The 17692-nt window shown below is 41.4% G+C and overlaps 1 protein-coding gene across 1 annotated transcript in view; it reads left to right on the top strand.

The window, feature by feature from the left end:
• The first annotated feature begins 1441 nt into the window (after nt 1-1441).
• LOC103181214 (polycystic kidney disease protein 1-like 1) overlaps nt 1442-17692 on the top strand; it is a 90780-nt gene continuing 74529 nt past the window's right edge. Inside the window, exons 1-11 of the mRNA XM_042346981.1 lie at nt 1442-1458; nt 1995-2176; nt 4201-4359; nt 4916-5235; nt 6336-6422; nt 8191-9430; nt 10174-10285; nt 12052-12207; nt 13670-13787; nt 16064-16620; nt 17292-17656. Coding sequence (XP_042202915.1) covers nt 1442-1458; nt 1995-2176; nt 4201-4359; nt 4916-5235; nt 6336-6422; nt 8191-9430; nt 10174-10285; nt 12052-12207; nt 13670-13787; nt 16064-16620; nt 17292-17656 — 3313 coding nt within the window. The remainder of the gene's footprint in view (nt 1459-1994; nt 2177-4200; nt 4360-4915; nt 5236-6335; nt 6423-8190; nt 9431-10173; nt 10286-12051; nt 12208-13669; nt 13788-16063; nt 16621-17291; nt 17657-17692) is intronic.

Raw genomic sequence — 17692 nt, forward strand, 5'->3', positions numbered from 1 at the left:
TTAATGTACAGTCAAAGATTCTTGTAAGTGACTGCAAACTCCATGATTTCTTCCTGAGTAAAGCACTAGTAATTCCACATCTAGAACCGTAATCATTAATTTCACACCTCTGAAACATTCAGCATCTTACCAGCACATCTTCATTTGTGAAATATTGATGTGAAAATAGTTTTGCCAAATGCAGGAACTCACTGATGCATTGACTGTCCTTTGAAAGATAGTGAGATGAAACAATGGTAAATAATTATCCAGAGGGAGAAGTGTTGTGCAGTTTAATATGTACAGCAGGGCTGGTTTGCTGTTAGTTAATCCTTCAGAACAAGGTGGTTAAGAAAGAGTCTCTTTTCATTTAGGTAGACGTTAAAGGTCCCGTGACACTCTCTGCAAAGAGAAGGGAATTTCTCCCAGTGTTCTGGCCAAACTTTGGTGCTGCAACTCACATGCTTACATTGTGGAGCCTCAATTAAACACAGTGTTTGGAATCCATAAAATCCTAACCCCAATCAATGCTATAGTGAGGTATGATAGCTCGTTTCACTGAGCATGTATGCAGTTGGCTTCCTGTACACCATAGTTCCCATGCTAAAGGAAAAATGCCCATCGTGCCCTCACCTATTTGCTGTCCATGAGCAAAATAGGAAGCGACATCACCAGCAACCTCATGACCCAGAACTCGGCCATTTGTTTCAGGGCTTAAAACTAAAATGGATCATTAGGATAATACTGATGTTACTTCCTGCTTTGCACTTGAGTAACAAAGAAAGCAGTGAGGTCTGAGGCGACCTGGACATCAGCCGTTTTAATGTGAAAAGTTGCCTGGTGTGTAGGAAGCTGGCTGCACCGATCACAGTCAAATGTTATAATCAAATGTATGCTATTTGTGTCAAATTCCACCACTGTTAAGCGCTCCAAGACACAACCCTGCTGTTCTGGGGAATGATGTGCCAGTCACTACGCTGAATACATTCACGCAAGTTGAGAGACCATATAATAATAAAGATTGATCCAATTACCTGTTCTCTCCTTTGAGTGGTATGAGTGGTTGGTAATGTTACCAGTTATGAAAAATAGGACATTTTCTATCAGATGCAGCTAAAGGGGATGTAATATAATAAATACCTGTGATTATGCCGTTCTTGTTGGAGAAGTATTTAGTGCCAATTTTGTTCATTGGGAAATTTGCTTTACTGTTTTCTTCATTTCCAGGTTCGATTTAACAGTGTTTCTAAATGGGACAAACTGCCTCTGTGCAAAGGAAACTGAAATCTTGTTAAGTAAATCTAGCTCCATCCCAAACACTGACATTTTACTGTCCAAAAATGGAACCCTTCCTGGAGGAGACAACCTCTTTATAAACACAGGATGTATCAGCAAGTAAGTCTGAAAGTAAGACTGCCTGAGACCCAACTGCAGGCATTATTACTGTTACTAACTTATTAGAATGGACAATCCGGTACAGTAATGTTCTCGCTAGGAATAGAATAAAATTCTTGTATTTGATGTAGGATTTTATAATGTTGTCAAATGTCTCAAAGTGAGTTAGAGGATTATTGTTGTTTAACATTTGCCTGAGCAGACAAACGAGACTTTGGTTTAACATTCTTTCCGAGGGATGGTACCTCCGATAATGCAATGTTTCCTCGGCATTGTCCTGAAGCGTCAACTTTGTTTTGTTCAATATTTCTTTCTGGGCTGGATCACATAATACAAAATTATATTTGTATAGCGCCTTTCACGTTGGGAGGACGTTCCAAGGTGCTGAGTGACATTTCCGCCCTCCTTGGTCTAGCGGTAACTTTTAAGTGATCATCAAGCTTAGGTCCATCACCTAAAGATTATTTTATAAGCAAATAAGGCCATTGATGTCAGCAAGGTCCCACAAACAGCTAATAATAATAAGGATTGCTGGCCGGCACAAGAATCCTGCATTGAGAATGGATTCAGCTTCTATAGCCGCTTACTTTGTTGCTGCATGCATTCTTTGTTGTTAATAGATGCTTTGGTGCTGTCTGCTTCCTATATGGAGATGGTAAAGATGTTATGGCTGTGTATGAGGCAGCTGGCCCGTACATTTGGAACTTCAGTCTGAGCCTCATTGCAGATCAAGTGCAGATTGGGAAGCCGTTCATGCTGGAAATATGTGGCTATTTGGCTAGACCTTTGGGAAAAGCTATTGGTAAGTTATAGTTACATCATCATGTCACAGTAAGTATAAATATGTTACTGAAATATGTAGCAAATTACATGAGCTGAAAAAAATATGGAAATCAGTATGGCACAATACTGTACTTCTCCAGCTGTGATTATTCTGTCTACAAAGGTTTTGTCTTGTATGATGGAGGACATGTCTAGATGTTTAAATCTTCTTTCAATTACCGTGGATTGTTTTTGTTTTGTTTGGGAATTCGTGACTCATCTGAACTAGTTCAGCCATAGGAAGGCCCTGCTTACCTCATTTTTAGATTTCTTGACAGTATCAATGTTTCAACCTGGGTAAAGGGTAAAGAACTAATCAATTGAGATTATGCACTTAGGACCTTCTGGTCCCAAGATTTAAACTCAAAGGAATGAGACATCACTGAACGCCCTTGAGGTGGTGTTGGTTTCACGGTGTTTGCCTGTTTGCTAATGGCCCTCATATGAGGAGCTGGATTGAAGAGCTGTTGCTGAGTAAGTGGGGTCTCCTTGAGGCTGAGATAGCTCAAAGGTGACATATTTAGACTGGAATGTTAGAATGAATTGATCCTGTGTGGCTGTCTCAGTAGTTCAGTTTCTGAGCCAGGAGGGTCTGCAGTACTTCAGGGCACTGCTGGTAATTAAAATAAATAATACTTGTATTTGATATAGCACCTGTCACATCTTCTAGATGTCTTAAAGCGCTTCACAGAATATACTGCAAAGTGAATTGAGTGTATATTTGTGGGCGAAACGCGGCAGACAATTGTGCACAGCAGTTTGCTGATGACAGATCAGTCAGCCTGGCTTGTCGGTAGGATTCAGACTGGCAGTCATTTGAGGAGGAGAAATTCTTCATTCAACTACTATTAATCCTGCAAGCCAAATCTCTAACGGATAGGGTGGTCCTCGTTAAACAAATAGCGTGAAATTCACCAGACAATGCTCACAATAGCACGATAATCAATTTTAGCTGGATTAACTCCAGCAGTAACCCAATACACACTGTGGTCCCCAATATCTGGCTCTTGCCAAACTGCACTAATACATTCTCCTAGTAGGCACTCTGAGATCCTACCCATGTGAAGGACACTAAATAAATGCAAGTTGTTGTTCTAATACTTTATGGAATTAACAAAACACAGTGTAGCCCTCATGGGAGAGAGGGTAGACTCCATTCAAGACACAGATAAAATTCCAGTCCATAGGTGAGATTATGAATATGGGGGAGAAAGGACAGTTGAGGGTCGAACAAAACGCCCAGTTTCCTGACTGGCTTGGTGAGGTGGAGTGTGCATCCATAGATGCTGATAGTGCCTGAGGTGCAGAAGTGCTGGATGTCGTTTGTCACCTTGACCAGAGCAGTTTCCGTGCCGTGAGCAGCATGGAAACCCGATTGGAGGGGCTCATGAAGGAAGTTGTCGGAGAGGAATGAGAGAAGTTGGAAATAACAACTCTTTTAAGGACCTTGGAAAGAAAAGGGAGGTTGGAGATGGGTCGGTAATTAGAAGGCGGGAATGGGTCCAGGGAAGGTTTTTTCAAGATGGGGTGATTAAACCTGTTTTTAGGGGGATGGGAACGGTATCAGATGATTGATGATTGAGAGATTGATGGTGTTGGAGAGTAGAGGGGCGAGGAGGTGGAGCTGGAAGGTAAGGAGAGGGGTGGGGATGGGATCAAGGGAACAGGTGGTGTGTTTCATGCTGGATGTGGTGAGAGAGGAGAGGGAGACAGGTTTCAAAACGTGGAGGGAAGGATGGGTAAGGTTTGTAGTGTGGGGGGAGAAAGGGAGGGAGTGGTGGTTTGGAGTGTGGAGGCAGCTGAATGGATCTCCTCAATTTTGGATTTGAGGTGATCCAGCATCTCCTCACAGTCAGAGCTTGACGGCGAGGCGAGGGAGAGTGGATGGAGGAGCTGGTTGGCGGTGGAGACTAACTTAGAAATTGTGTGTAAGATAGGATCATACGTAGTTGTCCAGAAACAGACTGTGTTGGGATCATTACTTATGCAGATACTTTGTTTCAGGTATTGAAACTCTTAGCTCAGACGATATGTCTTACGTGGTACTGGAGATACACTGGAGCAGTGGAAAGTACAACACGCAGAATATCACTGTCAATTCCAAAGGTTTCTTCACTTTATCTCCTATCTGGACGTACTCTTACCCTGGGAAATATTTAATAAGTAAGTTCTGAAATGACATTGTTCCTGGACATTGATAACCAGCGCTGAAACTAAATTTTAATTAACAATGTTAGAAAAGGTTGAATAAGAAATGACTAATCAGCCCATCAAAATCCCTCCTTCCACAGGAAAGCCTCCCTTATCCTCTGAGTTGCAATTGTAATTACTAGTTTGAGGTGTTTCAATCCAGTTGAATTCATGTGAACTTCACCCGACCCATTTCTCTTCTGTGGAAAGCCGAATAAAGACTTCCTGATTCTCAGAGGAAATGAAGCAAAGCTCCAGTATATTCATCCATCCTTACCTTTTCATAGTTCTAATCTGTGCGCTTTGTTGACACAGACAACTCGGCAACAACCCAACAACATAGAAACTATATACTCCCCTTCCCCTTTATTCTCCAAAACTTTCTGAAGCAGAGTTGTATCCAGGCTCCATAACTGAGAGTGGAGCCAACATGTTTTGTTAAAATGCTTTGATCCTTACATGGTTAGTTGTGAGAGTGAAATCTTGTTGACCTTGAACAATAATCTGCATTTTGCCTTTGATTCCTCAGATGTCACAGCGAGCAATCAGATCTCCAGTGAGAAGAGGAACATCAGTGTTGAGGCTCTGATCCCAGCGCCCACTGCTCTTGAAGTGAAGCTTGTGCAGCTGGCTGAGCAGATCCCGTCCTGTGTTCCATTCACTGTCAATGAAAGAAGTCCCCTGGAGAAAGTTTTCCTTGGAATAAGCTACAGCTTCAAGGCCTTTGTTGCCATGGGGACTGATTTGACATTCTCCTGGTATTTCAGTGATGACAATAGCACACAATTGTCACACGGCCCACTGAACTGCAACGGACATCAACAAATGGACTGCCTACTAAATACAGTGGTGAGTCATGGCATATCAATAGACTTTGGAATAGTTCCTTGTTTTCCCTCCTGCCGTCAATCCTCTCCTTTCCAGGGGTGGGCACTTTACTGGGATATTGTTCTGTGGACATTGACTGCCCTCATGTGATGCCCTCAAATGACCATTCACTGTTTGTGAGCCATGGCAGGTTGTTCATTGTCAATCCTATAATCCTTATATATGCCACCGCATGATCAGCTCAGATTCAAGTGATAAAGAGTTGTTCTTGAATTGAAACTCTCTTCTTTCATTTCTGATATCATAGAATAAATCTAGTGTGAATCTATGAGATAAAAGTATCCTCTCTGTTGCAATTGTAATTACTAGTTTGAGATGTTTCAATCCAGTTGAATTCATGGGTGAGTACATAAAACACCCATAATCACCCACACTTCACTTCACTTGGAGAGCAGTGTACAACAGAAAGGAGGCTTTGTGAAGTCCTCCCGACTTGAAAGGCGCTATATAAATGCAATTTGTTATTGCTGTTATATCCTGTGAAGTGCTTTGAGACATGCTCCCGATGTGAAAGGCGCTAGACCAGGTGCAAGATGCTATTATACAAATCACTGATAACTAGCAGTAAATCATCAGACTCTTTCAGAGAGACAACAGAGTTGATTGAGGTAAAAGTTGTAAGTGTCTTGGTTCCATAGAGGAGAGAGGGGAGGTGGCTAAAGGTGCAGTCAAAGAAATGAGTCCTGAGATGGTTCTAAAAGTAGAGCGAGAGGGAAGGTACAAGATGGCGAGAGTTTCAGAGGGTGGGGACAAAGTGGCTGAAAACTCATCAACCTATGGAGGGCAGAATTTGCAGAGGCCATAAAGCAGGCCAGATATGATGGAGCAGAGATCAGGGAGTAGGGTCATAGGAGATCGCAGAGGTAGGGTAGGGCACAATTTTGAAGGACAAATATTTGAACTTTTGGAGTTCATGATCACTTGTGACCTTAAATTAAACTAATGACAACAAGTTGCTCGATTAAGTTTCTAAGACTGGTACCAGAACTAGCACGTGGAGAGCATTGGTACTGAGCCCATTGTTGAATAGAATAATAATACACTATTATTTTTTAATGCAGAACCATACATTTCATGATGAAGGAGTCTGCCAAGTCACAGTTAATGTGTCCAACATATATAACTGGATTCAGAAAACCATCTACGTGGTAAGTATTTTTGAATTTTTGTTTTGGTCAGCTGGGTTTCTCATGCAGAAACCTATCACCATGCTTAAGAGTGAAATATAATGAAATCTAACAAAATAGTTAAGATAATACTCTGAAATATAATGAAAGATGTTTCTTTTATGTGTCAATAATCTGCGTTTGATATGCATCTCCAATAGTTCATCCCATACCTTCTACATTATAATCATCCAGTAATTTAATGGTGATTGCTTTGTAAGAACAAAAGTACATAAGAAATGCTAGATGAAAAAAAGACCAAGGTTCATTCAGTTTGCTTCCACCTTCCTGGTAGTCACATGCATCTTTGTGCACATTTTAATTTAAATTGATTGTTGGCTTTTTAATCTTTTTAAAACAACTTAATATGTAGTTTGTTTTTCAGTATCTTTTGGTACTGCTTTGTTTCTAACAGTATGCAACCCACTTGATTTTTTGAGAAAGAACTACCTTTAACTAATCTTTTCTTGGTAAAAAGTTATTTCAATTTAATGACTTCTGGTTAATAAGCATGTTTTCACTTGTAAAGCCATAAAGAGCAGTAATGCCACAACAACATTTGAATTTAAAAGCACCTTTCACATTGGGAGCACGTCTCAAAATGCCTTAAACCCTGCACACAGCTGACTGGTGCGCACGATGGTGTATGGTGGGAATGTGGGAAAACATGACCCAAAAGACAGTCAAAAAGATAGATTAGCTTTGAAGTGGGGAGGGAAGGGGCGAGGTGGAAGCTGCATGAAGCTTTTTGAGGTGTCTTCCCAATACAATAGGTGCTACAAAAAATGTAAATTGTTGCTCTTGTAAGAATTATGTAGTACTGTACTAAAAAATGTGGGCTGAGCTTTATTATATGCCTCCTACTTAAACAGATGGAAGCAGATAACCCTGCAAGACCAGTGGAGGCGTCGAAAATCTTTGTGTGTGTGTTTATGCTTTATTAGTGACCTTTATTTATACTTTATTTATTAGTAATACTTTATTTATTGGACTTACAGTCCAGGGCTTTAAGTAATTATGTGATTTGTTACACAACTGTTTAAAAACAAAACAAAGAGAAAAAGAGATTTTTCAAGTAGGATGAATTTGATGAGCTCCCCTTTGTTTTAACAAATGTTTTAACATTTTAGTCAATCAATGATCCTCAACTTTGTCAAGTTCAGTGTAAATTTGATTGAGGTTATTTGTGTTTGTGGGGTGGTGCGCGCGCGGGGGTGAACAATCCCTGAATCTCCGCACCCCTATCACCCCTATCCTTGCCAGGCTCCACTGGCTTCCTTTTGCAAATAGATCAACAACAAGATCCTCACTTAATGCCCTGGTACCTCCTACCTCTCCGGTTTGCTCAAACCCCACTCAGCATGTCCCAAATACCTTTATTCCGCCATCTGCAGCTATGACTTCATCCATTGTGCCCCATCTTCACCTTGCTCCATCCTTGCCCATCTTCAGATCCCAGCTGAAGACCTTCCTCTTCAACTGTGTCTAGAGTCACCTCACCTCTCTCTCCGGCTCAGCATGAAACTCTGTTCCGAGACGGTAGTCTGCGTGAAGGACAGTATATAAATTCAGGTTGCTGTTGAGTGAGTGTGGAGATATTGCACATCCGTTGCTGTTTTACATGGTTTGAATGGGCAATCTCTATGCTGTGATAAATGAATATATACATCCAAACTGTTTTGTCTTAATTATCATTTTTAGTGCCTTGTTGTGGTGCTTTATTGAGGTACATGTTAAATTATTTCTATAGGCTGCAGTGAGGGAATCACTTTCCAGCCTGGCCTTTCACACAAAAACTGGTTACAGTGTTGCTGTTGGTGCAAATCTGACATTGGAAATGGACCTTTTCACCACAGTTCGCCAGCTCTTGATATTTGACATCACATTTGAACACGGACTGACCCACAGTCACAGATTGAACGACCAGTCACCGGCATTCGAAAGTCACTCCCACATCATGCTTATGGAGAACTACGGTCTGCAAAACTGCACAATGTGTGTTCAGATCATCCATAGGTACAGGACGGTGGGTACTTTCAACATTTCAATTGGCGTTTATTATGATCTGGGTATGTTAAATGCATCCTTAGCAAAACTCATTCAGGTTTACAGTCCCATAAATGTGATCGCCCCTGCTCCCTTTTGGCATGAAATCATACCTTCAAGAATGAACCTGACCTTTTTGGTTACAAGTGAAGCTGATAAAACAGGATCACAATGTGTGTGGACTATTCGAAAGGGAAACAAGACTTTATCTGTGATGAACACAACTGAGTGGTTTCTGCAGCATTCTTTTGCAACAGCAGGATGCTACATGTTGACAGTGATGGCTTTCAATCCGATCAGCAATGCCTCGTACAGCAAAATGATTGAGGTCCAGGATGTTATTGAAGGGCTCTCTGTGTCAGCTTCCCATTCCAGAAACCTACCAACTGGCTCCACAGTCACCCTTCGTGCCAATGTGCTCAGTGGAAACAACATCACATATGTCTGGATATGTGATCCCAATTCTACGATTGTGCAAGCCAGCTCATCTCTGGTCTCATACAGATACTCACAGCCGGGAGTCTATTCAGTCAGTGTGACAGCAATAAACAATGTAAGCGAAGTAGCAGGAAGTGCCATGGAATTTGAAGTTCAAGATCTTGTGGGAGACATAAAAACAAATATCTCCAACATCATTACAATCAACCAGACGACTGTCATCTCTATGATTGTGACAACTGGCACGGGTTTGATCATTGAGGTACTGATGAATGACTCTGTGGTGTTTCATACTAAGCATTATGTCCCCAACACGCCACTGAGTCTACCTTTTACCTTCAGTCAAAGTGGAAAACTGCAGCTGTCAGTTCGGGCTATGAATCTGGTCTCCTCGCATAATGTTTCAGCAGTTTCCTTGGTTGTCAAAGAGATTCACATGGTATCCATATCAATGAAACAGCAACCCGTCGTTGGACAGGACATCATTCTTGTTGCAAAAGTCAACGGTGAGCTTTGAAAGATTAAACATGACTGAAATAATAATAATAATCCTTGTATTTCGCGCCTTATCACGTCGGAAAGACGTCATTGGTTCAGCTAAAATAACATAGATACAAAACAAACAGGAATAATCATCAAATAATCTATCAAGTACTAATGCTCCAAAATCAACCTAGTCTAATAATAATTCTTGGATTTGGTAATAGTGCCTACCTTTCACATCAGGAGGATATCTCAAAGAACTTTGCAGGGTTTTACTGTGAAGTGGAGTGACTGTGTATTAAGTATTTTTAGACCACTTGGTCCTAAAATTTAAGATTATCCAGATTAATTGTGGAAAATTAATTTGCAAGAAGTTTTCCATAGTTTTTGTTAAAAAAAAGCGGCTTCTAAATTAAGTCTCAATTTGACAAATTTCCTAACTCTGCAAAATCTTACATTTTAAGGCAAACTAGCCTTACAGACTAGGTAGAATTTTGGGCTACTATTTTCTAAAATGACAGTTAGTCATTCGTTAGTTTTAAATTTGTATCCTCAATCCCTCAGCCTCACTCCCTCTTTATATATCTTTAAATCCCACTTTAAGACTTATCTTTTTGACTGTGCCTCTGGTCACCTCCCCCTTCTCCCTTGCTCAGCATCCAACTTGTAGAGCACTCCGAAACTCTATCTTACATGAGGGGCACTATATAAATGCAAGTTGTTGTTGTTGTTGGTGGTGACAGAAAATTTCCTTTGTTTTTTTCAGAATATCTGTGGAGAAACAGAGCATATATTTACAACTGGACGCTGTACGACAATCACACAGTGATGACTGGCAGTCCTTTTATCACATACAGATGTATAAAAGCTGGGCCTCAGTGGGTTGCTCTTTTTGTTTCCAACCTGGCATCCACTACCTCCAGTGAGCTTGTGTTAAATGTTTCTGATATAGATAATGGTCCAAGGCTCAGTCATTCAGCTAATGTGGCAGCTGGATCGGCAGTGCCCTTCACATTTAAGGTAATTGTCATCCAGCTACATTTTACAGCATATTCTGTAAGCACTTTCAGATGTCTAGAAGACGTGAAAAGCGCTATATAAAATACAAGGATTATTATTATGATTATTTTACCATAAATGAAAAGGAGCCACATATTTTTGTTGTTGGTCTCATTCTTCTACATCTTGTCTTCACGGCGCTGTCCTTGATTGGTTCAGACAGCATATTCTGTGAAGCGCTTTGAGAAGTCTAGAAGACGTGAAAAGCGCTACATCAAATGCAAGGATTATTATTATTATTATTATCGTACCTCTCATGCCGCCTGCACTTCATCTCCACAAACGGCTTTTCTAGTCCCTGCACCGTCTCGTGCGGTGTTGCTCAGGGCTCTGTCGTTGGTCCCCTACTCTTCAACATCTATATGCTCCCTCTTGGTGACATCATCCGCAGACATGGGGTCAACTTCCACATGTGTGCGGATGACACCCAACTCTACCTCTCTGCCTCCACCCTTGACTCCAGGACCACTGCTGTCCTGTCAGACATCAAGTCCTGGATGAGAGCTAACTTTCTTCAATTGAACATCAACAAGACCGAGACTCTCCTGATAGGGTCCCGTCAGCGCCTCCTCACCTCAGTGCTGACAGTATCACCCTCCATGGTTGCACACTCCACATTGCTAAGCCAGTCCGGAACCTTGGGGTCTTGTTTGACCCTCAACTATCCTTTCTACTGCACATCTGTGCCATGACCCACTCTGCCTTCCCCCACCTCCGCAACGTCGCCCCGCTCTGGCACTGTCTCAAACCGCAGGCCGCTGAAACCCTCATACATGCTTTAATTACATTGAGGCTCGACTATGCAAACTCACTGCTTGTCGGCCTCCCCAACTCCTCCCTCCACAGGCTGCAGATCATCCAGAACTCTACAGCCCGTGTCCTCTCCTGCACTAGGCTCCGTGACTCTATCAGCCCCATCCTTGCCCAACTCCACTGGCTTCCCATCACACAGAGGATACAGTTCAAGAACCTGGTCCTCACTTTCAAAGCCTTCCACAGTCTTGCTCCCCCCCTTACCTCTCCGACCTCCTAACCCCCTACCATCCTGCTCACTCCCTCCGCTCAGCGGGCTCCGGCGTGCTTCACGTCCCCCGCCTTGCTCGCTCCACTATTGGTGGGCGAGCCTTCGCCATGCTGCACCCACCCTCTGGAACTCCATCCTGCAGTCCCTCCATCTCGCCCCCTCCCTTGCCACTTTCAAGACCCATCTCAAGACCCTCCTCTTCGACCGTGCTTTCGGTCTCCCTGCTTCCGCCCCTGTTCTCTACCCTCCCCCACCCCGACCCTCAGCTCGGGTCCGTAACTCTGTTCAGCGCCTTGGGACGTCCTCCTGATGTGAAAGGCGCTATACAAATGTAATTTTGTTGTTGTCTTACAGAACCTGTTCTCAGATATGGGTGATGTGGTAATCCAATTTGGTGATGGAAACACAAAAACCATTTCCACCTCCAGCTGCACAGGGTACAGTAATCATTCTTTTCACAGTATTAAAAATATTGAAAGAAAACCTTGAGTGAATAATCTGAATACCAAGTTATGGATCAACTTCTGCAATGTTGCTAATCGTTGTGTAAACGTTTTGCAGTTTCAGCATCAACTACACTTACCCAGTTCCAGGGATCTTCAATATTGATGTTCTCTTCATGAACAGTACTGACACACTATCCTCTGCCATTGTAATTCAGGATCTCATCGGAAATCTGAGTCTGACCGGTCCAAGTAATGTCAGCCTTTCTACGAAGTAAGCTAAGTAGATTATTATTATCCAACATTTCCAAGTCCTGACATTTTTTAACATTTTGAAATGTCTTTGGAGTAAACATGAATGGACAGGTTATTCTTGTTGCTCATATGCTTTTGTCAGTACAGTAAATCCCCGGCTTACCAGACTTTGAGTATCTGGAATTCAAACCTAGGCCTGAAACCTAATTTGTTTTTAAAAAAAATCCACAGACCAAAAATTTACCCAGCCCACATGTAGGCTCACAACTATTCTCCTAGCGTGTGCTAATAGTTTATTCACTGTCTTCTGTTTGTGAGATTCAAACAATTATAATACTGGTACCAACATTTTTATTACACGTTGCTAGATATTCTGGCTCACCCAACACACCTCCCCCCTCCATTAGTCTGGCTAGCCAGGGTTTTAATGTATTCATTAATTGATTGCAGTGTTTAAAAACATAGTGACTGTTCAGAATTCAAAACGACCATTAAACTCTTTCTTTCTCACACTTTTGTTACTTCTTACCTGGAGTTTTCAAATGCACTCTTTTTGCTGGTTTCCCAGCTCCACCAACCATAAGATCCAACTTATTCATAATTCTGCCACCCACGTCCTTACTCACACCAAACTCCACATGGCCATTACATCAGTCCTTGCCAGGCTCCTATCTCCCTGACTCCTGGCAGATCAATTTCAAATCCTCACCTATAAATCCCTTCACTTTCCTATCCTGGCACCTCCTACCTCTCTGATTGTCTGCCCCACTCCTCTGCTTGCTCACTCCACTTAGCTAACTCAGATTTGCTGCACCCCCCCCCACCCCCCATGTTTATGGTTCAGTAAATGAGAGAATAGTCCTCGCATTTGAAAATTCTCCTCATGCTTCACACAAGTTACTGTGAAGTGTATTATGCAAGCAAACAGCTATTTCACAAACAGTAACAAGGTGAAAAGACACATTTAATCTGTTCAGTGATTTTTGATGAGGAAGGACTATTTTTTATGTTATCATTACCTGGTGCCAGATTTTTGCTGCTCTTCAACACAGTACTATGTGATTTTTAGTCACCAGAACAAATCTTGGTTAACATCCCATATGAAGGGCAGCACTTCCAGTAATGTTACACTCCTCAGTGCCACACTGAATTATTAGGTTAGATTATGAACTGAAACTCAATGTGGGGCTTGAATTAACAACAAACTGATCAAGAGATAAGATTGAAACCAACTGAGCTGAATCGACATCATATCTGAGAGAATATATCTGGTCAATTTGTGCTATAGGCTTGGTTTGTCATGGCAGGATCTGTTCACGTGAGTTCCTATGGCATGTATTTGTTGACTTGATCAGTGGCTTGGTAAGAGAATGACAGTCAGGTGGGTATTCCTAGTGGGCCGAAGGGGCATTCTTTATCCTTCCTCTCTTGTCATCTGGTGATCTTGTGATTTAAATTCATGCTCTTTTAACCTTCTGCAGTTTATTTCAACCATCTGTTGCAACATGGAATGCTAAGCTTGCCAAAGGTTCCAACTATATCTTCTTGTGGCAGTACTCAAATGGCACGACAAACTACACCATCATAGGTCCGAGCAAGGTATGATACTATTAAAGTGGCAGCTCATAACTAGTGGTTTAGTGACACAGTGAACTGCAGCAGCAGAGCCAGGCACGTTTGAATTCCCATGAATGCATTTTAAATCTAAGCTATATCACGGTGGGAGATGTCAAGCAGTGCCCAGGAGACTCCAGAGAGAAAAAGAGAACATTGGATTAATGAAGACTAAGCCACAATTGGTAGATAATCTGAAGATATCAAAGGGAAGGAGAGTGAGAGGGGGGGCAGACAGAACAAAATGTACACTCTTGGCAAGTGTTAGAGCTTATTACTGTTATTATTACTGTTATTATTGTTATTATTATTGGGGATTTCCAGCACCATCTCCTCTTGTAAGAGTCTGGTGGTAATTCCTGCCTGGTTCCCACCATCTGGAATCTGGGTCCTTTTATCTTTCTGCCTTTGCAGAGTCACACATCAGGGATTAAGAACAACCCCAACCCGATATATCGATTGGTAATGGGGCTCAAGTCGTACAGTCAACCCAGAGGCCCCAAATTTCTCATAACTTTAATCTTGAGACCCTTTCATTGTTTGCAATGCAATAATAGGGTTGTGGGGTGTGTTATGCCATTTGTGATGTGATAAGTTTCAAAGCTGATAATTATCCCAAGGTCGGAAATGCAGATATGTTGTGTTCTTGTCCATAAGAATAGGTTTGGAGTTGAATACTTATGGTCTCAATTCCTAGAGAATAGTTTCTCCCTTTAGTCCAGTTTTGCTTATTGAAATAATAATCCTTGCCTTTGATACAGCACTTTATCACATATTACATGTCTCAAAGCGCTTCACAGAGTTTTCTGTAATTTGTAGGCGAACGTGGCAGGCAATTTGTACAAAGCGGTGTATACATACAGCTGTGAAACAAATGACTTTTTTTTTATCTGGGTGATTGTTGTCCAGGATACTCAGTGAAATGGCTTTCTCTTTTTCAATGTTACCATAGGACTTTTAACATTCACTAGAACAGGCAGGTGGGATCTTGGTTTAAAATTGTGATGTCCTCCCTTAGAGGCAAAAGTACTACTGACTGAGCCAAGCCGACATTAAATGCCATGGTCAGCACTCCGAGATGTTGTCCTGGGTGAAGGGTAAATAATATAATAAATAATCCTTGCATTTGATATAGCACTTTTCACGTCTTCTAGACGTCTCAAAGCACTTCACAGAATACACTGTAAAGTGAATTGCGCACAGCAGTGTCCCACAGACAGTTGTGGATTGAGTGACACATTATTATTGTTTTTTTTTCTTGAGGGAATATTATCAGGCATGTGGAGTAAGGAAACTTGCCCAAGTTTTGGCCCTGCCGGGAATCGAACCTGGGTCTCTCGTCTGTACTCTAACCACTGATCTAAAGGGTGCTCTAAAAATGCATGTTCTTTTTCATTTTAATGTAGTGAGTGAATCTTTTGTTGATGCCTAAGACCTGAAATTCCAACTTGACTTAGCCTGTAAGACCATTCTGTTTTAACATTTAATTACGTAGGATTGTGGAAAAATCTTAAATTAGCTCTCAATTTGGAACCAAGTTTTAGGCTTCCAAATTAATGCTAAATGTAAGCAATCAGTTTTAGTACCATTTAAAATCACACAATTCAGTGTGATTTTGAATTTCAGACAAAATATTGTACACCTAAGACTAAGTAGAATTTTGGGCCTCTAGAATTGATTTTTAATTTAAAGATTTTATTTTTAAAGCTATGTGTAAGCCATTACCAAGTGAAAAGATGAAATCTGCATGCTCTATATTCCAATTATCTTTCCAAACCTTGTGAGTTTCGAAACATCAAAAATCATATTTCCCCTACCAGCCAGTAGAGATTTTTCACTAATTTTGTATAATGTATAAAGGATGATTGCTTGACATTGAAAGAACTCCCACTGTCAAAGAATCAAAAGAAATATTGAATGTTGGAAATCTGAGATAAGGTAGAAAAATCGGCAATCCACAAGATGACGACTTTGATGTCAACTCGATTCAGTTGGTGGCGCTCTGGCTTTTGGGTCAGTAGGTTGTTGGTTCAAACCCAATATCAGGGCTTTGAACTCACACTTCAGTCAGTACTGGAGGAGCACTAAGTTGTCAGAGATTTAATCCTTTAGATGAAACAGTGACTAGTCTCATGACACGTCAGTGTGGTTTAGCACAATAATGTTCTTTGTGGTATACAATTATTGTGTTCAGACCTTTTAAAACAATGATTTCAAAGTTTGATTTATAATATGAATGGTACTTTCACTTTTGTTTTCAGTTGACCATGGAAATAAACACAACTGGTATTATAAAGGTTGAGGTCACAGCTAAGAATGGAGTGAGCTACGCCAACGCTGTGATGACCACAGTGGCCCAGTATCCTATTATTGGTGTTATTCTCAATGTCGCTCGAATACCTCTGAGGAAGACCAGCACTATTATGCTTCAAGTAGAGCCCAAACAAGATTATATCATTGAAATAAACTATGGGGATGGAACAAGCAATCTTTTTCATTCGGAACAGCTCAGTTCCCACAGAGGCTGTTTCGATACTCCGCTTCATTGCACCAATCTTGCTTTTCCTCACACATATTCTGCCATTGGACAATATTTGGTCAATGCCACAGTTTCCAATGATGTAAGCAGTGTATCATCAGGAATCGTGGCTGTGGTTGAGGAGCCTATCACTGGTCTCCAGCTGATACTGAATTCACCAAATGTGATCAAGCGTGAAGAGTACATTAATGCAACAGCACATGTCCAAACAGGCACTGAGGTTACTTTTGAATGGACCATTTCAATGCCACACTCAAGCCCTTTCACACTGACTCAGGAGTAAGTATACACTGTTATCTATAATACTACATATGTGAAAGTCCATGTAAGTATCTATTAATGTCTATGTTTTCTTTTTTAGGATGTGTATGATGTGTATATTGTCAAAGGTATCCTGACATTTGATGATCAGACAGGCCCCACAGTTTTAATTAATTGTTACATGGACCTTAAATCTCAAATGTCACTTCAAATAATGGAACAGTAAGGTTTACAGTTTTAAAATACTTAAATAAGTTGATTTACATAAGTTTTAGGAAAACCTCATACCTGTGAACCAGTGCATAACAACAATCCTTAAATTTGGTTTAGTGCCTTTCATGTTGGGCGGATGTCCCAAAGCGTTTCACAGGAGTTACTGTAAAGTGCTGATCTATGTGATTAGGGCAGCTTTCACAGCCAAGGAAATTGTTGGATGAAACTACAAGGCAGAGGCTTTCTGCCTGTATCCTTTTTCCTCGCCTCCTCTATCTATTTTTAAATTCCCACCTTAAAACCTACCTCATCCACTGTGTCTATGGTCACCTCCCCCTTTACCCTACCTTTGTGAAGTGCTCCGAGATGTTATCCTATGTGAAGGACGCTATATAAATGCAAACTCTTGTTGCTGAGGCCGCAGAGAGGAACATTTCTGTTGAAGCTTTCACTAACTGTCATTTTCTTTCTTTCAGCAACACCCACATTAGCACAATCAGCTTCCAAACTCATACAGGAGGAAGTTACTACATCAGTGTCAAAATCTCCAGTCCACTGTACAGCACCCCCTTCAATCACCTTCTTCCATATCCTGTGAAAGTAAGAACTCCAATTGAGGGTCTACAAGTGTTATTCCCTGTCAATACCAACAGTGCTAAACTTCTGCTGTTGCCAAATGGTACCTACACCACTCAAGTGTTGGACTTTCGTGTTTCCACATTCAATGAAGAGGTGAAGTTTACGTTTGACTTTGGGGATGGTTCCCCGTTACTTACTGTCGATGGAGTACAGGGTGTCTTTGTTGGCAGCAATGCTTCTGGACAACATAGGTTTAACAAAGGTCAGTATGGAGAGGGTGTTTTCTCCCACCCGAGAT

Source organism: Callorhinchus milii, unplaced genomic scaffold, assembly GCF_018977255.1.
Source record: "Callorhinchus milii isolate IMCB2004 unplaced genomic scaffold, IMCB_Cmil_1.0 Scaffold2, whole genome shotgun sequence".
NCBI lineage: Eukaryota > Metazoa > Chordata > Chondrichthyes > Chimaeriformes > Callorhinchidae > Callorhinchus > Callorhinchus milii.